Source organism: Terrapene carolina, unplaced genomic scaffold (genome assembly GCF_002925995.2).
Source record: "Terrapene carolina triunguis isolate 2854851 unplaced genomic scaffold, T_m_triunguis-2.0 Scaffold113, whole genome shotgun sequence".
In the NCBI taxonomy this organism is placed as follows: Eukaryota; Metazoa; Chordata; order Testudines; family Emydidae; genus Terrapene; species Terrapene triunguis.
This window is the reverse complement of record NW_020664464.1, coordinates 21,620,308-21,644,729: the sequence shown is the minus strand read 5'-3', so window position 1 is coordinate 21,644,729 and position 24,422 is coordinate 21,620,308. Positions and strand designations below refer to the sequence as shown.

At 40.2% G+C, this 24,422-nt stretch overlaps 1 protein-coding gene across 1 annotated transcript in view; it reads right to left on the bottom strand.

Annotated features, from left to right (window-relative positions):
* Positions 1-23,215, bottom strand: part of LRRC2 (leucine rich repeat containing 2) — a 69,987-nt gene extending 46,772 nt beyond the window's left edge. The window contains exons 1-3 of the mRNA XM_024208978.3: positions 23,106-23,215; positions 15,565-15,710; positions 3,486-3,696 (exon numbers count right to left, since the gene is read on the bottom strand). Of these exons, the coding sequence (XP_024064746.1) occupies positions 3,486-3,696; positions 15,565-15,689 (336 nt within the window). The 5' untranslated portion in view covers positions 15,690-15,710; positions 23,106-23,215. The remainder of the gene's footprint in view (positions 1-3,485; positions 3,697-15,564; positions 15,711-23,105) is intronic.
* Positions 23,216-24,422: the final 1,207 nt, after the last annotated feature.

Genomic DNA, 24,422 nt, shown 5'->3' with positions numbered 1-24,422 from the left:
TGATCTCATAAAACATCTGGGGGTGTATAATAATGATATAATGATGCGACAGAATTTGTCCCCTCTGGTGTGGTTATTTCACATAAAGAAACTTGACTTATTATGGCAAACACATAACTCACTGTCACCAGCAGGTTTGGAATAACAAATGGAAGTAGCCTCCTTACTGAGTCACAAAGTAACTGAAATTCGCAGAGTAAAACTGAGAGAATAATTTGCAATAAATTATTTTTTTCTGTGAATTTCATGTATTTTAATCTTCATTAATTGTACCTCAGGTCATGATTTGTTCATAAATAATTATTTTACTGTAGTTCATTAGCAAGGAGTTTGTTGAATGCATTTGATATTCAAGCTTTTTTATTGGACATGTACTGCTGGAAATGAGGGTCAAGATCCCCAGCTGGCATAAAGCAATATAGCCAAGATCTGGTCCATGGTGTTTTTCAGTTCTCTGACTGCGTGACTGGATAAGTATAGGCACTTTTTCTAGTGCTAATGCTGACAGTCACAAATTCAAAAGTTGCTTTTCCTGAAAATTTTCCAACATTCACTTAAAATTTGCTGATTCCACGAACATTCTTGACGGTAAACTGCTTTCTGTGAATAACTAATGAATGAAACACTTAAATGGCAAGAAGCCAGTCAAAGTAAATTCATTTAATAATTCAAATAAATATTCATGACATTGGGGGTTTTTTTTACAGCCTTCACCCATCTGCAGTAGCTAAAGCTTTCTCTGAAGAACTTATTTAATTCAGTTGGTACACGTTTGTGGTAAAATCACAAAGAATCTCAGCTAAGAGCTTTATCAATGGTTGTCATTCTCTGCTAGGTAGCTGATTCAGACACATGTTGTTCAGAGTCTAAAAGCACTACAACATTATTTTTTCATCAGGGGTTCACTTGGGAGATTCTCTAAGGGCAGATAAGGATAAACAACATGGAGAGGGAATTGCACTATAAAGGGAGACCTCTGAAGGAGCTGCAGAGAGAAGAGTCATGCAATGGGAGGACAAATGAGAGTGAGAGTGACTCCATAAATTCTGATGTTATTCTGGCATAGAAGTTTTCTTTCCTATTTGGCAAGTACACCCTATAATAGTTAATTCCTGGATGGACAATCTTCCCACTAACCTGGAAGATTCAAATGACACCACTTGGAAAAAGTTTTGTAGACCAATACACTAGATCCACTGTCCCAGGACTACTCAGTACTTACTGTTTGCTGCCGGGTTAGCTCTATCTGTGAACTGGAAATCTACACTTCAACCCAAACTGTGGTTCCAGAAATTAATCTATACATGTTCTTCTACCACCCTCATCAACTCAGCACCTTCCAGTAGTGCATTACATTATGACTAACATCTGTCATGTATGGTTAACTCTCTCTTTCATGCTCTCCCCAGGGAGAGAATAGTGGGTGCAGTGAAGTGCTTTGTTTTATTAGGGTTTGTTGGAGGGTTTTTAACTGTAGATGCTGCTATATGTTTATATCACAGAAAGCAAGGTCAAAGAAGCATGCCTTGCTCTTATAGCAGAAGGTGATGAAGTTTGTGATGGTCCTTCATTTCTGTAGGAATTCCACAGATTCAAGGTCAATCTACACTGTAGCTGTGCTGCTCTTGCTGCAGTAGTATAGACATGCCCCTAGTTAAATAGCTAGGCAGACAAAAGCTACTCTCTGAGTAGCTTTATGATTTCCCCCCTTTTCTCATAATACACACATAATGAATTATCTCTGATTGTGAAAATAGGATATGCTTCAGAACACTTTTATCTCTCTAGAAACCAACTCCACTACTAATTGACTGGCATCAGTTGAGGAAGTGGACTCCTGATCTCACTTCTAAACTGAAGTATCATGAAAAGCAATGCCAAGTGTTATTTCTACTACTCCATGACTGGTAAGTTTTACTTATCATTTTGTTTTAAACAAATGCAGAACAAAATTTGTCTCTGAACCATCAAGGAATGCAAGCAAACCTTTGGGTATTTTAAAAGTAATTGACAAGCCAACCTAAACTGATATCGTTACTGCCATCTCCTTTGCACCATAGGTGGAACTCGGGAACAATCCCATTGTATTGTGATGGTTTACTACCAAGCTTTCCAGAGGACTACATTACACACATCAGTGCAGAATTAATGATCAACAGTGTGACATTGCACTCTATATGATTTTATGAAAATCATAATGATTATATGATGAGTGTGAATATAATGTAACTAAAATATGCTTCATGCAAAAGGTCTCTTGTAAGGTATAATCTACTGAGTGTGGTCATCCTATTTGTATAAATGTATCACTCGTGTATCTGAAACTAGAAATATGAAATATAACTCTGATGTCCTATTGAGTTATGCAAAGTGTGGGCCATTAATGGTGGTTTGGAATCTTAATGGCTCCCATTAACCAGGACAATTGACTGTAGATTGCTCTGTTTTACTTGTAAGTCTTCCTGTATACGTGTGTGCTGGCAAGTGGGCAATGAAGTCTGTCAGTGACGTGATAATGTCACCTGAACTGGAATCCATCTTTAACCTGGTGCATTTCCATTGAGAAGGAGGGGTGGGAACCCAGAGGGACAAAGGATTCCCGCCTTATGCAAAAGATATATAAGTGGGTGGAACAGAACAAATGGTGCAGCCATCATGAGAAATCCCCTAGCTACCACCTGAGCTGGAACAAGTGCTGGACCAGGGGAAAGGATTGTGCCCAGACTAGGAAGGCATCCAGTCTGTGAAAGAAACTTATTGAAACATCTCTGAGGGTGAGATTTTATCTGTATTCAGTTTATTTTATTTTGCTTGGTAATTCACTTTGTTCTGTCTGTTATTACTTGGAACCACTTAAATCCTACTTTCTGTATTTAATAAAATCACTTTTTACTTATTATTTAACCCAGAGTATGTACTAATACCTGGGGGGAGGGGGGGCAAACAGCTGTGCATATCTCTCTATCAGTGTTATAGAGGGCAAACAATTTATGAGTTTACCCTGTATAAGCTTTATACAGGGTAAAACAGATTTATTTGGGGTTTGGACCCCATTGGGAGTTGGGCATCTGAGTGTTAAAGACAGGAACACTTCCTAGGCTGCTTTCAGTTAAATCTACAGCTTTGGGGCACGTGGTTTAGACCCTGGGTCTGTGTTGGAGCAGACGGGCGTGACTGGCTCAGCAAGACAGGGTGCTGGAGTCCCAAGCTGGCAGGGAAAGCAGGGGCAGAAGTAGTCTTGGCACATCAGTGGCAGCCCCAAGGGGGTTTTTGTGATCCAAACCGTCGAACATATTTTAAAACTAAAAATGTTATTAACTTATAGCAAGAAAGGAAGGTAATATTATTGTCACTTCTAATGCAGTAGAAAACTACTCAGAATGGACTAGCATGTCAGGCTTTGGCATAAAATGTTTTGTTAGGGAAAAAAAATGTGCCATGCTAATCAGCCAAATATTGCAGAAAAAGGCTCAGACTAAGCTTACCGTCCAGTGATCTCCAGAAAGTTGAAAAATAAACTTGCTTCTTTCTTTGTCTGTTTCATCTGACAAAGTTCTCTTCTTACAGAGCTGAGAGTTCTTCTCAGTTTTATCCAAGACCTTCACAGTGGTATCTATGAAACCATTCTTTAGGTATGCAGATTGTGGAATGCCTTTCTTTCTGCACTCTAGTACAAAGTCCCACTCTTGTTTTATCCTGAAATAGTGCAGATAAAGAGTTTCTATGAATCCAAATAACAGAACTCAAAAACTTAAAGTCTTATATTTTAAAAGGAGACTCACTCCAACCTCCAAATTAGTGCACACATTTCATACATGTAAATAACATTTGAATACACGCAAATCAGATGGAAACCCATTTGATTTTTGTACTAAAACAGTCCTACTTGCACTTGGAAATGCATAGGCATCTTTGCATAGGCAAATGACTAAAGATGTAAATTATGCATGTAAATTTAGAGGCCATTTTTAGAACTCCTGGCCCAAGAGTAATGCTTGGGTTTGTAAGGATGAATAGTATAATTCAGATGAGTAGGGTCTTCTTTAATGCATATGCGAACAAGATCAGCTCCAGAAAATAATGCACATATATAGGGCCTATCCTATATGAATTTTGCCATTGATTTCAATAGGAGTAGGCTCACACTAAACAAGTTACAAATATATATGAATACAATGAAGACCCTACATTGGTCCTGGGTTTATGCCCATAATTTTGCAACTGGAAAAATATTTTCCCAACCTTTCGCAGCCATTGGAAATAATTTTTCCTCCTGACTTTTTAGATTCAAGTAAAGAGTTTTTACCTAGAAAAGAAAAACCGTTGTCTTCTAAAATTATGATGTGTACGTCATAGAAGAGGTGAAGTTAAAGGTCAGGTAATATATTTTACCCCTGCTAATTTCAACATGAATGTTACTTAGGGCTTGACTATGGAAAAAGTTGCACCAGTATAAATGAGGGAGGCATTTAATTTTAGAGACACATATTTTGGTTTAAGGGTAGCTTATTTTGGTTTGGCTCAAGTCAATTAAGGAACAGGTGTAACTAAACCAAAATAAGCCATTTTTATACCAAAAGAAGAGTCTCCACAGAGCCTTTTGCCCCAGTTTAACCATATTAGTTTAAAAGCCAATTTAAATTATACTGATGCAATTTGGTAATGGAGACAAACTCTTCTATGAACCCAGAGATCACTGGCAAAACAGGGAGCAGACAGTGGCAAGGTAAGAGTTAATAGAGAGTTCACATAGGAACAACTAGGAAAAATCTAAAAAACACTGTTATAATATACATTGGGAAAAATAGGTCCAAGACACCTACATACTGTTTTCTAAAATTATTCTACCAGTGAGTGCATCTAATTAACTATAAAAGCTTTTTGTTGTTGTGAGCGAAAAGGTGGGCAAGACAGAAGTATGCAGAGAAAAATTAAAATAAACCCCAGAAGGAAAAAGAGGGAAGAGAAAAAGAAAAACAACAGGATTTGAACCATTCAAAGGGGAAAACTAAAAAGTACCCAAACCCCTAGAGTTCTTTTCTCTGATATCTTAGAAATAATCCTAACTTAGATACCACTGTTGTGCTGCTCCTTCTTTGTACTCTCCTCCTTCACTTGTCCTCCAGGTATATGCATTCTATAATTGTTGAATTTTGATTCTGTGGCACAATCCTCACACACCCGTGGAATTCCTTGATCATCCACAAAGAATTAAAAATTTCACTGTGATAATTCAGTGAACTGAAAATTGGCTTTTTTGTGCCTTGCTTGCCCTTTACTCAGCCAGTCCCTTAAATGGTTGTTTCATTTCTAGCTGGTTGAATTCAGGAAACCTGAAGTAAGTAGACGAGGTGGGAGCACAAAAATCTTCCCTCAGCCCAGAAGCAGGCCACCTCCACGCTGACCGTTATTCCCAACCCAGGGAGACTTAAGACAACACAATAAAACCCACAAAGGGGAAGATTTAGCTCTAAATCCTTTAACTGTGGTAACAACCAGGGAAGCATTAATGACAAGAGAATGTACTTTCCTCTGATATTTTACTGATAAAATGTAGAAAATACAAACATCTAGAGGCAACAATACATTGTTAGTTGAGTAAAATGCAGTTAAACAAAACCCAAACCTCTGATAATTCAATTATAGATCAATGCAGCAAAAGAGGAACTGAATGCAAAAGAGTTATGACAACTACAAACTTGATGACAAATTCAGCAAGAATATAATCACACAGTGAAGAAGAAATTTTACATAGCCTTTTAATGTCAGCTTAATGCAATATGCTCTTCAGAGCTTTTATAGAACGATCTCGCATGGTCATCAGGTTAAGCATCATAGAGAAATACTGCATGTGGATGGAGAGTGAATTATACCAATGGGGCAACAAACTTGTCTGATTTTATCCAGTATGTGTCAGAATAAAGACATGGTCAATTCCAAGGGCAGATATTCTAATCACTTGCAATCACTGCTTGTACCACTGGGGCTGCATCACCAACCAAATATGAATCAATACAGCTTTCCTTGCACAGAAAAAGACTTCTATATAGGCTTGGAAGAATTTGATTTTTATCAGTAAACATCGATTTTCACCATACACACACAAACGAACAAAAAAAATTCATCTATAATAATCTAAATTTACAGATAGGCAAAGTAAGAAAAATACTTCTTGACAACTTCTTAGGGACTGATTTAAGTATATTTTCTGTGTATATTTTGATGTGATGTTGACAGTTTGTGTTTTAGTAGTTATAAAGCTTTAATTTTTTGAATCTCCATCTTTACTGTCATTAATTACCGACAACTGTGAAAATTTAAATAGGTAAAAACCTAAAAAAAAATGCTTTAAAGTTAATGTTGATATTATCCATCAAAATTAGAAAAAATAAAAATTAAATTCTGCCAAGCCTACTTATAAATCAATGGTTGGCTCATTATTCAATCTACTAGTCTAATCTGATGCCAGGTACAAAATTCAGAGAATTTTCGCAGACAAATTGATAAACATCATTAAATATAATGATACATCTGTCATTTGTATGCTACAGGTAATATCAGACCAAGGTGACAGGGACAACTAGGGGTTCATCACTCCGTTCTAGCTAGTCACTGTAAAAGTATGTGATTGCCATTATTTCTTATGGAACCCTTATCAAAATAAACTGTTTTATCTCTGATTGACAATTTCATATAAGGGAAATTATGTATTATCACACTTCTGCTATCAAATGCTATCATGCATGCCTTTGAAAAACAAAAAAAAAGCCTCTGTTGTGAGTGAGAAAATTCTATAAAACAGTTCAACAAATTCTTGGGTGGTTGGTGCCGGGGGCGGGGGGGGGGGGAGGGTTGTTTTAAGAAAACACTCCACCAGCAACTATTTAACACTTCCAGTCCTTTTTAAATCTGTTAACATTTCTCTGAGGAAAGTAAGTAGATTTCCAGTCTAAATGCTTTGTTTTGAACACTGGCTTTCTTTTAAAGGAAATCCCTGGAACACATTTTCCCCTACAACAAATGCATAAAACAGTGAGGAAATATTTTATTGGACCAACTTCTTAACTCATCTGCCTTGTCTCTCTAATATCCTGGTGTTGTGAGAAAACAGGATTTGACATAACTTGCAGCCATCTTGTGTACGTAGCGCCATCCCCCGCCTAAATGGAAGCGAGGACACCACATAGCAAGGACAAATTATTCCTAAGGCAGACAGAACAAAACCAGCTGCACACTGCAGTTTTACTGAGCGCGATAAAGTGAAAGGACAGATTCATGAAAAGGGGAAAGAAATATGGGGAACTGACTTTGAAATTTTTTTGCTGAAGCTGCTTTGCTAATCAGGAGAATAATGAATTGTTATTGGCTATTGAGAGAAACTGTTACCACTGCTTTGAGTTCTGAAAGCGCTGGGTAACTCTGGGACCAATATGGCAACATGTAAGATAGTTACAGAGAGACAAACCTCATAACCCCTAAAGTTTATTTTTTGTGTTCTTTTTATGAATTAGTAATAGTTTTACTGTTATTAAGCTGTGCAATAGCTTGATCCTCATCCTAATCGTTAGTTAATGTTTCACTTGTTTTAAAGAGATGGCTATCATTCTCATGGTATTTAAGAGATAATTTGGCCACAATTGGGCCCAAGTGCGATCTGAGGCCCCAGTTCAGCAAAATACTTAAGCATATGCCTAACGTTAAACATGGAAGTAGTCACACTGGCTTCAATGAGGTTATTTCTGTGCTGATAGCTAGGTATATGAATAAGTACACCTTGCTGAAACAGAAGTCACTCTTGCCCTAGAAATCTGTCAACATTGTGATAACCTCGCTACAGACCAATCGAGTATCAGTTTTCAGTAAGCCCTCAAGGTAGTATTTTTGAGGTATGGAGTAGGATCAGCAGAGATTATGACTATTTGTTTAAGTGTTATTGTTTTGGTTATCAGGGCCGGCTCTACCTTTTTTGCCGCCCCAAGCAAAAAAAAAAGCCGGCCGACGAACTGAATAGCCAGAATGCCGCCCCTCAGAATGTGCCGCCCCAGGTACCTGCTTCCTCTGAGGGTGAGTGGTCAGAAAGTTTCTCAGAAATAGCTGAACCATTTTTTGCTCAATGAAGGACCAAAAATAAAATACTTTCACTATTATAAAAATTCTTACAGCTTAAAAAAAATAGCCACGAGCAGTAAAACAACTGGAACTCAAACAATAAAGTCCAGCAGAGAAATAGAGGAGAGGCTTTGAGTGTTCTAGTGAGAGTTAGTTTTGATCAACAAAGTTATAAGCCTTTGAAAAAAAGTTACACGCTGCATATCGACTGAATATTGTCCAAGCTTTTTTCATACATTCAGAAAGAGTCCAACTCATGGTTAACTTAGCTACACACTGAAAAAGTAAGTGAAGATAAGAAATGTGAGAGACAGTTCTGTAAGCTCTGCCTTATTCACTTCATGTTTTGTTGGTGGGCTGGGAATGAACCAAGGGTATTTACTGAGCCACTTCTTGGGGAGAACCTTAGGTGGCTAGACTGGACATTTCCACATTTTTCAGAGCTTAATGGTGCAGTCTTAGCTTTGTATTAACAGTGTGTTTGTGTTTTAAGTGTACATTATGGCATAAGTTATAAGGTACTTACCTTTTATTTTATTTTTTTTAAAGAAGACAGAAGGTGGAGGTAGACTTCCACGTGATGAGTGCACTTAACATATTACATGAAGCTTCTCTGACAGCATGCCAGATTTGTATTTACACTTCAGTATTACAGGATGCAACAAAAAATCACTGAGTATCATCAGAATGTAGAAGAACCAATTTGAAGCTGTATTGTAAGCAACATTATTTACATTTTAAAATGATAGTCTTTATTTACATGCTGACATTGCATTAAACCAAACCCATTCCCACGCATTAGCTGCTGGCTCTATTCTCTAGAATTTGTGTTGATTTCTATACAGATGTAGTGAACATACAATACTGTACATCTCTAACATATTGTGACTTATAATTTAAGCCATGATCCGGAAAATTTACTATGAGGTTTTCTGGTAGGTTTTGGGATCTTGAATAAAACCATCATTTACTCCTGAGGAGAATACTGTGGCCAGTGTTTTAAGAGACAGAAAAGCAAAACACTAAGCTACCTACTGGCCTGTAAAAGTGCCCCACTATTCAGCAATACACCCGCTTTTCTGAGTTTATCTAACCCATCTCCATTTCCGAAAACCACCTCTCGTACAGTACTTCTGTCTCCCCAAGTGCATTGAAATACCAACACACAACTTTCAAGTGCTTTGGGAAGCATACAGAACCTCCCTGCTTATGTAGAAAGTCGGTTTCTTTTCAATCCATTAAGTTCCTCTCCAAAATAGAAACAAGTTTGCAGAAAAAGCTTCATCCTAGCAGAAGCTGTCCCCCACCAGGGGTACAATCAACCTTTACCCAAACAAACAAAGTCTTTCCTGGTGTGAGACATAAAATATAGAACAGCAACAACAACAGCAAACCTTTTCTTTCACTAGGGGCATAATAAATATCATTCCCTCTATAGCACTTATTCAACACACTCTACTTCCTACTAGAACTGGGTTCATTCCACAACCTACCCCTACTTGTTTGCTTTTCCCTTTCATACCCTATGCTGGGTCCTGATTGTTTATGTAGCCCAGCTCCATTGGCTCCACTCCTTAATCCTTTTCTTTCTAATTTCACAACTCTGGAGAGCCAACAGGGAAACAGATGGTTCACTTGACTTTGCCCAAGTGGATCCAGGGCCCAGCTATCCAGGGCCTCATCATAGGACCCAGATAGGCAACACACCCAGTCACAATTTCTCACATCATCATACTTCAGAGTTAGGTTTTGCTGACAAGCTGTTAACACTTTAGAGTGGAATTCTTAGTAAAAGGTTCATAATCTTTGTCACTTTTAACATAAACACAGTTCAAAAATGTATGGAATTCCTTTATCAAAATCCATGTTTGCATAGGTAAGGTTTCCTCTTTGTAAAATCTTGTATCTCAGAGGATTACAAATGGAGGAGAATCTTACATTTTTCACAGTGAGACTGTTTTAGAACTTTTAAGAGCTAAATTCTGCTTTCTCTACTCCAGCAAAACTCACTGGGAGTTTCTTTCAACTAAGGCTTACAGAATTTGACTAAATAATAGCAAGTCCCTTCAAACTCAGGGCTTGTCCATATGAGACTTAGTTTGTGGCAAGCCAGGGTGTAAATCTATAGCGTACTACTTTGTCACACACCAAATTACCATGTGGACCCAGCTACTGTACACTAAAAGGTCCCTTTTGACCTACTGCTGTTTGAAACAGCCTTCTCTTTGAATCCCTACTTCTAAATGATCACTGTGGGCCAGATTCTGATACCCTTACTCACACTGAGTATGCACTGAGTACTTCTATTGATTTCAGTGGAAATACTTGCGAAGTAAGGAACTACTCAATGTGAAGAAGGGCATCAGAATCTGGTCCTACATGAGACTCCCTAAAACAGTGAGGTTTTATTCCTCCTTACCAGGAGACAGTGGCTCCTGTTAGGAATTTAATCCCAGGTACATTCTTTATCTGTAGTTGAGGGTTACTTGGAAAGGTTCAAAATATTTTCCTGCCTTTCAAAGCATCAAAACAAATCAAAGGAATCACTTCCAATCTGATCCTTATAATTTGGAGCCCCAGTGATCAGTACAAACTAGGTGCATGAGCACCTACTCTTTCCATGTGGGAAGTGGCTTTTAGGAAAGTCATATGCATGTTTTGATTGATAACAAGCAGCAAAATCTAAAGCTGAATTTCTGTCTCTTTTTTTTAAGTGGTTAGCAATCATAATCTCTCTAGTGGGCAGCTTTTATGGATGGTTTCTCAGATATTATGTGAACGCATATACAACATAAGTAGGGACAGATTGTGTGCTACCCTTGCTCTCCTGCACAGGGGTGAAGTAGCATGCAAGAAACCTGGCCAATGTTAACATACAAGAAACCTGGCCAAAGTCAAGTCCACTCCCTGTGCTCTGTGGATAGCAGGGACTACTTGCTCTTGATCTCTGCATGGAGGTAGGTGACCAAAAGATGGTGAGGAGGAGTGGGAAGGAGGCGGGGTCATGTATTAATAATGCCTGCCCCCATATACACACACACCACTGGCCCACGGAGTGGGGGGAATTCTATACCAGCCTAATCACTGATTCCAAATCCTTACACACACACAACACATGCAGGGAGCAATACTGGAGAAATAATGAATGTCTAAGGCAAAATCTCACTAACACTTCTCTGGGATGGTGCAGTCCACAGCACACCCTACTCAAGGATTGTGGCTACATGTCACAAAATAGACTTTACAGTACATGAATATTTATAGTGCCAAATCCTACTCCCAGTGTAGTAGGAGACCACTTCAGGCATAATACTGTGACTATTGCACAACATGTTCATGACTGTTATATAAACTTGAAAACAGGGATTCTTAATCTGATCTGGATATCCTTGTAAATATAAACAGGAAGATTTATCTTGAACTTCTACTCAGGGAGACAAGTTTCAGAGGGGTAGCCGTGTTAGTCTGTTTCAGCAAAAAAAATGAGGAGTCTTAAGGTGCCACAAGACTCCATGTTGTTTTTACTCAGGGAGAGATTGTAAAAATGGCACTTTCTTACTCAGCAGATCAACTTACTGTCTGAATTCAGTCAGTGCTCTTTTCTTTTCAGGCAAAACTGTTACTTTGGTGAAAAGCATAATACACTGTGTAAGTGCTGTGTATTAAAACAAACTAAAAGCAGAGAAAAAAACTTTTGGATTAATAGCTCTCAGAAAGTAACTCTCTACCAATTGCAGAGAGCGGTTTCTTCCCACCTCACCTGCTCCTGCTTTAAAAGCCATCAAGCTTTGAGGGGCTCCTGCTGGGATAATGAGCCTTTGCTGCATCCACTAATGTAGGATGGTGCATTAAGGTTAGAATTTTTGAAAGGGCGCCACCAACAGTTGTTGCTACTGAGAATTTGAAAACTGGTCTGAGTGCTCTTTTGACAATCTGGCCCAGGAGACACAATAGGCAACAGTAGCTGATATATGTGTTTTTAAGCACACACGTCTCTTGGAAATTCTGTCATGTGACAAGAGGGTTTTTCCTCTAATTGTGAGTTTTGCATTAATTGCCATTTTCTTTGTGACTTTGGCCACATTATTTTAACTCAGGGGCAGGCAAACTTTTTGGCCTGAGTGCCGCATCAGGTTTCATAAATTGTATGGAGGGCTGGTTAGGGAAGGGGGTTGTGGTCTGGCCCCCACTTCCTATCTGCATCACCCCCCCTCCCCCTGGGACTCCTGCCCCATCCAACCTCCCCTGTTCCCTGACGGCCCCTCTGGGACCCCTGCCCCATCCACACACACCTGCTCCCTGTCCCCTGACTGCCCCCGGACCCCCGCCACCCCATCCAACCCCTCCTCTCATTCCTGACAGCCCCCTGGGGACCCCTGCCCCATCCAACCACCCCTTCTCCCTGTCCCCTGACTGCCCCCAGAACCCCTGCCCTGACTGCCCCCTGCTGCCCCATCCAACCCCCCTTCCTTCCTGACTGCCCCCCGGGACCCCGCCCCCATTCAACTCCCTGTTTTCCCCACCGACCACCATCCACACCCCCACCCCCTGACCACCAGCCCGAATTCCCCTGCCCTCTATCCAAACCCCCCCTGCTCCCTGCCCCCTTACCGCACTGCCTGGAGCACCGATGGCTGGCAGTGCTACAGCCGCGCCGCCTGGCTAGAGCCGGGCCACGCTGCCACCGCCGCCGCTGCCACCACACAGCACAGAGACCAAGTTAGGCCGGCTCTGCAGCTATGTTGCCCCAGGAGCTCACAGCCCCGCCGCCCAGAGCATTGTGGGGAAGGGGAGACAGCAGGGGAGGGTCCAGGGGCTAGCCTCCCGGGCCAGGAGCTCGGGGGCTGGGCAGGACGGTCCCGCGGCCTGATGTGGCCTACGGGCCGTAGTTTGCCCACCCCTGTTTTAACTGCTTGATCCTGCACCACTGAAATCAATGGGAGTTTTGAAATTAATTTCAAGAGGTACAATATCAATCTATAACAACACAGGTTTAGGTTCTGATATACTTACACTGAGTAATATCTTATTCCTGGAGTACTCCCGTTTGAAATCAATGGGATTATTTGGAGAGTGTGATGCTTCTCAACATAAATTAAGAGCATCAGAAACTGGCCTAGTGTTGTGGGACAAAGTATTGTATACATTTCAGTCTTTAAAAAATTTCCCTTGTGGATATAGAAAGTTCAAATGCTATATATTGCTGTATTCTATACCAAATCCTGGGCCTACCCTCATTGGTACAGAAAATATAATGAAGGAATTTGGAACCTCGTTAATGAATGTAAGATTGGGCAGAACAGATCACCAAGCACTGTTACTTTAGTAGAAGAGATGGGTAATGAGAAGCACAGATGTCAACTACAGCGAGATTGTTGTCTTCATGGAAAACATGACTCACAGAACAGCTCTGGGTCTTGCCCTAGTCCACTGGCAAAAAGTGAGGTAGCTAAAATTAGCTGCATTGCAGCAGAAAAAACTACTCCTTACCATATTAAGGTGCCCTCTTTTTTTATCTCTGTTGAATTTCCCCGATGTATGTCAGTTGTGGTTTGCTTTTGTACTAGCCAACACAAATAGGAAACAAAATGATTTGTGGTTCTGAATGTTTAGAAAACCTACACTCTGTACAAATGAGTCGGAGAGAGAAAAGCAGAGAGATGGAGAGATGCACAAATTAGGGGTCAGATTGTGGCCAGCCACTACATCGGTGCCCAAAGGGTGCATGGACTTTTCCTGCCTTTTTCCCCTTTGCAGGGGCCAGCAATAGTCTGGCTGGAAAGTGCAGGCCCTGGTTCCTCCTAACAACTTTGTGGGCACTAGTTGCCTGAAAGGGGGCAAGAAGATGAAAGGTGAAGGTGAGGCCACTGGCCTGTCTCTCATCCCCAGAGCAGTCAGAGAAGCTGCCTGGCACAGAAAAAGAAGCACTTTGCACCTCCTTCAAGCAGCTTAACTGTCTTAGGGTTTTATACTGCCACCCATCATGAGAGTATTTGAGTCCCTCCTATGTAAAATCAATAGCAATAGATAAATCTCTGTGGGACTTCATGAACTCTCTGGCACTGTCTCCTTTTTGGGGTAAAAGCTCTGCTTAGGGTATGTTGTTTTGTCTTTGTTTGGTAGTGATTTAGGGACAGCAGGAGGTGTCAGTGTTGTGTCACTCTTATGTTGGAAAAACTTTTTTCAAAGAAGAAGATTTTACAGCATTTCCAAAAGATTCTGGATTCGCCTGATCTCCTCTGGAAGTTTGCTCCATAGCCAGATCCCTGACACAAGAGTGCTTTCGGTCATGTGCCTTGTCCTGGGCTTTTAAACAGTGATGTAGCTACTATATCAGGCTGAGTTGCACCAGAGAATCCAGGAGTAACTCCTGCTGGGTCAGCCAGATTTCATTCTAGAGATTTATGCTGTCCCCTTCACCAAAGGCACCATTCAGCCCTAGGCACTGTTCAGCAAAGAGATTCTTTTCTTTTTTTTTCCTCTTCCCTGAGCAATAAAGATGGTATCAGTCAAGTCCTATAACTCCTGCATAGGTGCCGACTTTCTACATTCCCGGGGGGTGCTTAGGGCCACCCAGAGGGGCCCCCACGAGAATATAGTATTCTATGGTATTGCAACTTTTTTTTATGGAAAGGGCCCCCAAAATTGCTTTGCCCCAGGCCTCCTGAATCCTCTGGGCGGCCCTGGGGGTGCTTGACACCTGTATCGCCCCAGGCCTGCCCCCCACTCCAGCCCTGGAGCATTCATGGAGTCAGCACCTATGCTTACACTATCTTCCTAGTATAATATTCCAGTTACTCTAATGGAGATGATCAGAAAGAAACAGAAATATCACTTAAACAAATCATTAATAAACTATAGTAAAGCAATCAGTATGAACAGTAGGGGTGAACACTATTGTATTCAAGCCTTTTGTTTTGCATTTAGGTTGGGTCAACAGAAGGCTCATTTGATAGTTCTTTTGTTCTTATCCCTTTTTTCTCCTTTATGGTATTCAGCAACACTGTACCTGCATGTATCTTTCTTCCCTTTTTTTTCTGCTGACAACATAACAAAACGTTTCTTACTATTGAATTTCACAAGTATATTTTCATAAGTTTTTCACAATAAATGCAGTACCTTAATATTGCACTTTTCATGAACAAGAATAGAAGAAGGGGAAAGCACTTCCGTATTTTTTAATTAAATCTATGCAATGAACTAGCAAAATATCCCATCAGTAAACTGCAGTCTACACACAAAGTTCAGTAACTAATAAGACAAGGCAATATACATATAATCTGTGCTGTATTTCTCTTACAGTCATTTGAGGGGAGGTAGAAAGTTGCGTCAGCAAATCCAAACCAACTAAATTAAATTGGATTCCTAGGATCATTTGACTATCCTTTGTATGTAATGAAATTAACAAATATGTTAATGAATTCAGTTAAACAGAAGAACAGTAGGTTGGCTTACTTCTCTAATGAGCTTTGTGCTAATCTTTCCTTCTCCTTCTTTCGAGTTTCTTTATACTTCTTGACTTGAGTTTCCCAGAAGCCTCTTACAACAGAAATGTCAAATATTATCACCTGATGTCCCATGTTACTGACATTAAGCTTTTCCTGTAAAAAACAAGTATATCATTAAGATGTCATCATAAAAAGGGAAGAAAACAATTAATACAAATATTTAATGTTCTGGTCCAGTTCCTTATAGCTTGCTTGGGAAAAAATGGACAAAGAAATATTAACTTGTTTAAGTATCATCCAAAAAAAATATTTTTTTCTTTAATGATTCAATTAACAATAATAGTAATAATAACAGTTTATAAAGTTCCTGTCAATCCCAAATGATCCTAAAGTGTTTACCAAATTTAGGCCATCATCCTATTGACCCTTTTTCATGCTACTAATCCTTATTCCAATCAATGGGACTACTTGCACAAGTAAGTGTTCATCATGTGATTAAGGGCTGCAGGATCAGTCCCATCAGATACAGAAATCACTTCATCTACTACTGAAATGCAATCACCAATTTGTGAAAGGTGGCAGTTGTTTAGTAGAACATAGCAATAGGACCTCCATTTAGCCAGACCTTCACATGCCTACTTTTAAGCAAGCCATTGAGTACAGTTCTGAATTGGAGCCTAAGCCAGGAAGTAAAGTATGCTGTGTCCAGCCAAAACTGCAGAGACAAATTAGATACAGGGCTATTACCTGCAGCCTGCTCCTGCTCTTAGGGCTTGTCTACACTACGCAGCTTTTAGCGACAAGGCTGTGTCGACACGGCCTTGTCACTAAAAGTCAGCGTGTGTGAATGCTCTCTGTTGGTATTTTGTCGGCACTTTGGCCGACAAAATACTTCCAGCCCCGTGAGCGGTGTTCGCTTAGTCGGCAGGAGAACTGCCACTCACGTCCGCAAAACTTTTGTCTTTCGCGGGGGGGCTTTTTTGTCGACAATGTCGCAGTGTAGACAAGCCCTTAGTGAAGTCAATGGCTAAATTCCCATTGCTTTTAATAGGAGCAGAGTGGGAACTGTTCTCTCTTGCTCAGAGTCATTGCTGAAGATGTAATCATCTCAACTCCATTTTTTTATCATGAGATGCAGCTAATCTATCTATAGAGGGCTTTTGTTATGCCTACTTGTTCATACAATGGTTCACTGAGCCAACATGAGGAAAACTTATAAAACAGAACTCTGAAAGCCTTTTAAAAATAATTGCTTCCACCAAGATAAAAACTGCTGTTTCTTCTCTTTTTTTAACTTCACTTGAGATTTCATTAGATGCCACTTTTATTACATTGTTCATTAGTAAAACACACAAAGGCCTTGAGCTGTCAAGCTACTGTTGAACAAATAGTCTGTCCCTTACCGTAGTGTGTATTTTCAAGGTTTCAGCTATTAATTTTTCCAATTTTTCTGATCACTGTTTCCAGGCCTCCTATCCTTCCACGGGGGTCACTTACAGTCTGGCCTTGAGTCAAAACACTTGGGGCAGGGGAAGGCAGGGAGAAATGGTCACCAAATCCCTATTTTTTTCTTTTATTCTACCTTTTCTTAATGCTCTTTTTCTCTTAACCTACAAAATATCTCCATACAAGAGGGCATATTAAGAAATACAAAAATACATTGTTTATCAACACAGCACCCTAGTCTCCCCTAACCAAACCCTTGGGGTGACTTAGGCAAATGCAGACTGATAAGAACAACAAGTAGGGTTATATCCTATTTGTTATATCTGTAAGAAAAATCCTAAGTACTATCATGACGATACAGTGCCTCTGAACTCTGACATAGGGATAGGTCAGGTATTTTGCTATGCCAGTGTCTTTTGTATCTTTGGATGACTATATGAACTTTACCTTTCCTGCTTGTAAAGAAGCTTCTGTTGTTTGTTTATATCTGAGTGTTAACAATGAAGCAACAAATAACTCCCAGTGTCTCTTCAACCTACTGCTGACAACAGCAAAGTCAAAACCCCATTAATAGCAATGTCATGAGAACACTGACCTTACTCCTCTATGGAAAGCTTTGTCTATAATCAGATGTGTTGTACAAAGGCCATGTCTACACTAGCGAGCTTACAGTGGCACAGCTGTACCGCTGCCAGATCGCTCGTGTTGCTCTCCCGTCGGCATAATTAAACCACCCCCAATGAGTGGCAGTAGCTATGTCAGCGGGAGAGCATCTCCTGCCGACATAGTGCTGGCCACACTGGCCCTTCTGTCGGAGTAACTTATGTTGCTCAGAGGGGTATTTGTTTCACACCCTGAGTGACATAAGTTATACCGACAAAAGTGCTAGTGTAGACATAACCTAACTTCACTATCAATTTACAGTTTACCACTTAGGAGAAAATACTCTTCTCTACTTCACAGATAGCTGGGCTAGCTGCTAAAGACCTTCACAGGAGGAAGGTGGCAGGAATCCTTTCCGCATCACAGTTTCATCATGCTCCCCCACATGCCCAGTCATCCTGAACAAAACTCAGCTCCCTTTCCTCCCCGTCCTCGCACCAGCAGACGTGGGAGTAGTCTCAGCCATGAGTGAGAGGGCTGTCAAGCTCTGCACACAGCTTCTGCCTCTAACTAGAAGGAACCAGTAGGTGAGAGAGGAGAATACACTGAATCCAGCATATTTCTTATCTTGTGCAGGCTTTCACCATCCAGGCCAGAGGAGCATTTGCTCTAATGTCTGCAAAGTTTACTCTTTAACTGTATTGAGTTTGCAGCTGAATACCTTCTTCCGTGGATGAGGTCTGCTTCTGAATTATATTACAGATCATCAAAGCCCCTTTCTCGGATGATGCATTGTTATAATGTTCACTCCGTCTTATGAAGTGTTAGTGAGACAGATCATGAAAGCAAGGCTCTTTGGTAATATACTACTGTATAATGAAAGCACAGTGCCTTCCAGGGAAGGAAGGCTCCAGGACTATAAAGAGAAAGCATGGGTATGATTTACAATAGCATCACCTCTGGAAAAAGGAGTTCTGCATATGGGAGTCGATGGTAGCAGATAATTTTACCACTAGTAATTCACACTCACATATGGGCAATTTAGTGGGCCTTAATCAATATCCTCAAATGTAACACATTGGGCCAGATTCATCCCTGGTGTATCTTTATTGATTTCAGTAGAGTTCGATCAGGAACTAAGCTCATCCATTAACTATAATTCATGTCTATTGTAAAGAATATTGTAAAATCTTTGCCTGCTGTTTAAGGGAATATGATACATTGCATACAGACTATTTTTCAAAGTAGTGTATATTATTTTTAAATAATTAAATTGGGGGTGAAATGTCCTTTTCTGGTATCAACTGCTGAATGATTTTAAAGTACCATTATAAATACGTAGTTCCAACATTATCTCATAGCTGCAGGCTGTAGAAGTTGAATGTTGTTGTTCTCATATCTCATTCTTTCTGCTTTTGTTATTTTCACATTTGTTTTCCAGACATAAAGGGATTTAAAATCAATTTTCTGTTTTACTTATTCTTCAGAAATACAACTTAGGGCCCAGTCCTGAAAACTTATACTCATGTGAGTACTTTTAAAACGAGTAGGCTATTGAAGTCAATGGGAGTACTCGTTTGGATAAATCTATTTGTGTATATAAGCATTGGTAGAATCAGGGCCCAAAAGGCCAAGAATAAAGAGATGGTATTTATCAGATGTTTTACTGAAATAATTGTAGTATTTATGCACAACTCCATCATCAGGATGAGTATCTGCTAAGTATCTGCATGCATGACAACAGGCACCACAGGCTATGGCTTGTAGCAATTTTTGAAAAAAATCTATAATTGTCTGTCCAATGTTCTAGGTGCTTATCCCATAAATAAAAAATTATTAGTATTAAGGTAACACCTAGGAACCCTACTTGAGAACTAGGATCCCACTGTGTTAGGTACTGTACAAATACAGAACCAAAAGATAGTCCCTGCCCCAAGAAGTTTACAATTTCACAATATGAACATAAACAAGGACTACACATAAATATATCTATCTCAGCCACACGATCCTCACCAGCTTTAACCAAGAGAGAGAACAAATGGCCTTTGCAATGTGTTCAGAAGATTAATAAATCTGGGCCTGGCAGACCAAGTGAGGAAGCAAGGGCCAGAACTGACAACTCCTCACTGAGGCCTGGTCTACACTAGGAATTTAGCTACGTCTCTCAGGGCCATAAAAAATTCTGGTGTAGACAGCGCTTCCATCAATCTAGCTATTGCCTCCTTGGGAGGTGGATTACCTTTGCTGACAGGAGAAGCCCTCCCATCAGTGCACCACCTCTCATTTATACTGAGGGAGCTCCAGCTAAATCACTTTGGTTAAACTCACCTGTGGAAGTCATGGGAAGAGTGGCAATCTCTGAGGTAACCATGACCCAAACAACGTAAAACTTTATAAGATAAAACTAACACTGAATTCTACTCAGAAGCTCCAGGGAAACCAGTGCAGATCACAGAGCATGTGCTCCAAATGTGCAGTTTCTCTTAATAAACAGGCTGCAGCATCCTGCTTTAGCTTCTGAATGGTACCAAATCATAGCCCTGGGTTGAGCACAACCCATTTATCTAATTTTGAAGCAATGAAAGCATGAGTAATTGTGACAGAGCCACACTGTAGAGATAAATCACACCCATCTTGCCTGGTGGATATGGAAGAAAGAACTCTTTGGCAGCCATTACTTAGGACTCCAGGAGTAAAAATGTCTACCAACTCTTCCAGCTGCTTCTACCAGCCCACCATCATCTCTTCTGTCTTGTTGGGAGTGAATTGCAGCCAGTGAGTGCTCATCCAAGCCCCCAGTTCATTTAAGCACCTATTTATATAGTGGCCTAGGTGTGTGTGGCACCTTACAATTTATTTTCTTCTGAGCACAGTTCTCACTGATGGATGTCATGTGGCTATACTGTAGTAACAATACATTAAAAAAGAAAAGACCATAATAAAAGTCATATTATAAAAGTGGCCATTTAATAATAAAGTTGATATAAGTCACTTAGATATTTCTTCCTTTAACTTTTCCATTAAAGATCAAGTTAATGCTATTTTAAGCAGCAGCAATAACAAAAACGTGCAGATAACAGGTATGCAAAAACTGAGCTTGTCTCCTGCATTGTTTTCTATGTACATATTTCTAGATTGCCTATCACTGTAGCACAATGTCTAGGTAACAATTTTCATTAATCTGTTCAAATTCTACTCTTAGTTAAATTAACTGATCTCATAAACGAGATTCCCCTTTATCATTTTTCTCATTGCACCTTCTGAGACAGTTTCTCACTGGGTTATTCATTAATTAGGTCTTTTAATCGTGGATTAATTAGCAGTTGAATTACAGTATTCCTTATACTTGTCAACTCTTGTAGCACTAATGTGTTTGTCATCAAGCATGATAGATGTTACATTTGCAAGGGGATTTATTACAGATGTATTTCCCCAGCACCTCAGTGAACAGACAGACAATCTATTCAGCAAAGTGATTCTTTCTCCTACAATGGAACCAAAAATTTTTTTGCTGATGTTTGTGGTATATTTTCTTCCTTTTATTTACTGGACTTCACAGAGAAGCTGACTAATTTTCATAAATATTGAAAGAGACCTGCTATATTTATAATGAAGCTGAATTTGGGGACATGTCTATGTGAAAGGGAAAACTGAAATTTAAAAATAAAGCAGAATATTTTTTAATGAGGGAATCATATAGGCTCTTAGCTACAATGTATCTCTGTTAATTAAAAACAGGAAAATTAAGGGCCCACTTACCTCAGGGCTATTTTATGTCACCAGTTTTTAAGCAGGACGCCCCATTGACTTAGTCCCTGGTTGACTTAAGGACTACAGACTTTATTCTCAGGTCTGGCCAAGTACCACATGGTATAGGACCCTAGTTTTAAACTACCTTTATCTTTTCCATATCCCAGAGTCCTCCAGAGGCAAGTTTAGCCCCCTTCAGAGATTATAGCATCCTAAGGCTCTCTCTAAACTGGGCTCAGTTGCCCATGGAGCCCTTGTGTCCCTTCATTCTAGCCTCGCCTTCTTCTGCACTAGTCACAGTCCCTTCACAGGGATCTGTGAAAGGGGATGTCAGCAAGCCATTTTGCTAGCGTTCTGCACCATTCCCTTACATGAGAAGTATTCCCTGGCCAGTTTAAGACCCTTTTATGTTGCAGGAACAGAGTAAAATGCCTATGTCTGACCTGTGAATCAGGCCCCACATCTGCCCCAGTTACTGCACTTGGAAGGAACACTTCAGCTATCAGTCTCAAAATCATGGGAGCCGGGGCAATGTGCTCTTGCCAGCTCAGTTCCTTCACACTCTGATGTCATGGTGATGAGTGCAGTATAAGAATTTAGGGCACACCAATTAGACAGATTAGAGGGAGAGCTGCTCTAAATTACTCCTGCTCCAGTGACTATATTATGCCATCAAGACTTGTCACCTCAGGGCCACTCCACTGGCTGAGGAGCTCTGGAGGACAGTACACTCCAGCTCTGCCTCCTCCTGATCATGGACATGTCCTCAGCCTCTCCAAGAATTCCCTCTACATGCCTTGGTATCTAGGGACCAGGTGGCACAGAACTGGTGACACCAGGTTTACATCCCCCAGGGATTCACTTTCCATCAGGGCAGTCCTCAGCTTCCCCATTAAAGCAGTTCTCTATCTCCTTTGTGCTGTCAGAGAGGTGCATAGGGGATGGAGCCAGCACCCAAGATCTGAACCTTTGTGCACTGGGTGGTATCTCACATCACTGATCTTCTCAAGGATGCTGAGTTAGTTGCTATAGAGGTTCACACAGTGCATGCTCACAGTTTTTGGGGTGTGGGGATGTTCAGTACCATTTTAGCCTACAGTAAGGAACACATGCCCTCATATCACAGCGATGGACACCATACAAATACTTTTACTAAAGACAACAACTATGTTTAACTTAAAATGGTATGTTTTGTTCACAAGGATCTATTAGCTGGTTAGAGTTCCTCTACCAGTGCTAGTTTAGGTGTAAGTGGCCTTCAGAGGCTGAAGTTCTATAACTCTTTTTCAATTCTACCGTAAATTTTGACAGCCAGTGAAAATAAATGACCAATCTCTCCAACCATTTATTTTATTGAAAAGCATTTTCACACCAACATATGTCCTTGAGATGTAATAGCAAAGGTTTATTACAGCGCAGACGTGGAGAGAGCAAATATCTGGAGTCACAAGCATTGTGTGTGTATAATACAACACGCTGGGTTGAATTTGTCCCAGGTGTAAATCTATTGAAATCAGTGGAGTTACACCGGAGGTGAATTTGGCCAGCTATCTTTAAAATATAAAACATATACATCTCTTAGGGTGTAATATGCTGCATTTCTGTTCTCTTTCTCATATACATATCTTTCTCTTTTGCAGTTCATTAGAAGCAACAAAGACCTGATGACAATTTCTCCTTCCTGCTTCCCACCCTGACCCCATGAATCCAAAGAGACTGTAAACTGTAATCAGCAAAATTGCCACTTACCTACAACTAAAGGAACACAAGTATCCAGAGCTCCTGGGTATGCACTGTGGTTAGTTAATTGGAGACGCTGAGGTTGTTTACAGCAGCAACATAGTTCATGGTGAGCCAGATCTGTTTGAACCCCACAGCTGACTAGCCTTCCACATGCACTAATATGCTATATTTGTACAGTGATAACATGATCTGTGGTCTGAGAACAGAGACATGTGCAAGATAAAATATCTATACTGCATGACTCAACAGTACGAGAAACAGCAGTGTTAATAGAATAGCATCTTACTTGAACTATGGAAAAGTGAGAAAGCTAACATTACTTGGAACTGTAACCTACAGTTATTTAAACCACACACAGGTGCCTGTGTACTTTTCCACTTGAAAATGGCATGGGTAATCCATACTTGAAATTAGTTAGATAGTTTTCTATTGTTACTGTAAAATCCTTGCAATTAACATAATTTGTATAGACTAGAAACCTGTTAATACAAGAAAATGAAAAGAGAAAGGAATATGGAAATCCTCTTCAAAGGTGAAGACAATCAACACTACCCTCATCCCCCCTATTTCAGGTCCATTTAGAAGTTTTATTAAACTGTAGGTAAAAGCTGTTTGCTGTAACTCTGGTTATAAGGTTAATTTTAGAATGACCCATCTAAAAATGCTTCTGTTTGGTAACAAAACAAAGCATTTTGATTATAGTCTCTCTCTTGAGTTCAAATCTAAAGAGATCAGATGATGGGTTACAATAGCGGGGAGAGCAAACATCAATTCCTAATCTGAACCACCATAAATTTCAGGATGGCTGTTTTCAGATTCAAATTCTTAGATTCAAACCCACCCCAGTCGTTTTAGTTCTGAGCTGGATCCAGAACCAAAAAAAGTTTTACAATTTTTGTTCTGATGTGACCAATCTCTCTTGAGAACTGTTCTTGTGAGATTTTATCCCCAGATGGTGATCATCTGATTCTGTGAGTAACTAATCTCTTGCGAGTTCCATTATTTAGGGACAAAGTCTCACAAGAACAAACATTGAGAGAGTTCATAACCCAAAATCGAATCCTAGCCCTGATTAGGCCTTGAAACTAAACATGAATCCCAGCTAAATGTAATCCATATTCCAATCTTAACACTGTGGCCCATCACTCGATTACATAAAGTGGGCCAGATCTTCATTCCCATTCCATCCACTGCTGCCCATTCCTGCTCCTCTAAGGTGCCAGAAGCTGGAAATCCATCCTAATGGGACAGCTGTGTGTTCTCCTTGCCCAGGAGAATCCCGAAGCAGGTTAAAGATACATAGTGTGCTCTGTGTCATCTGCT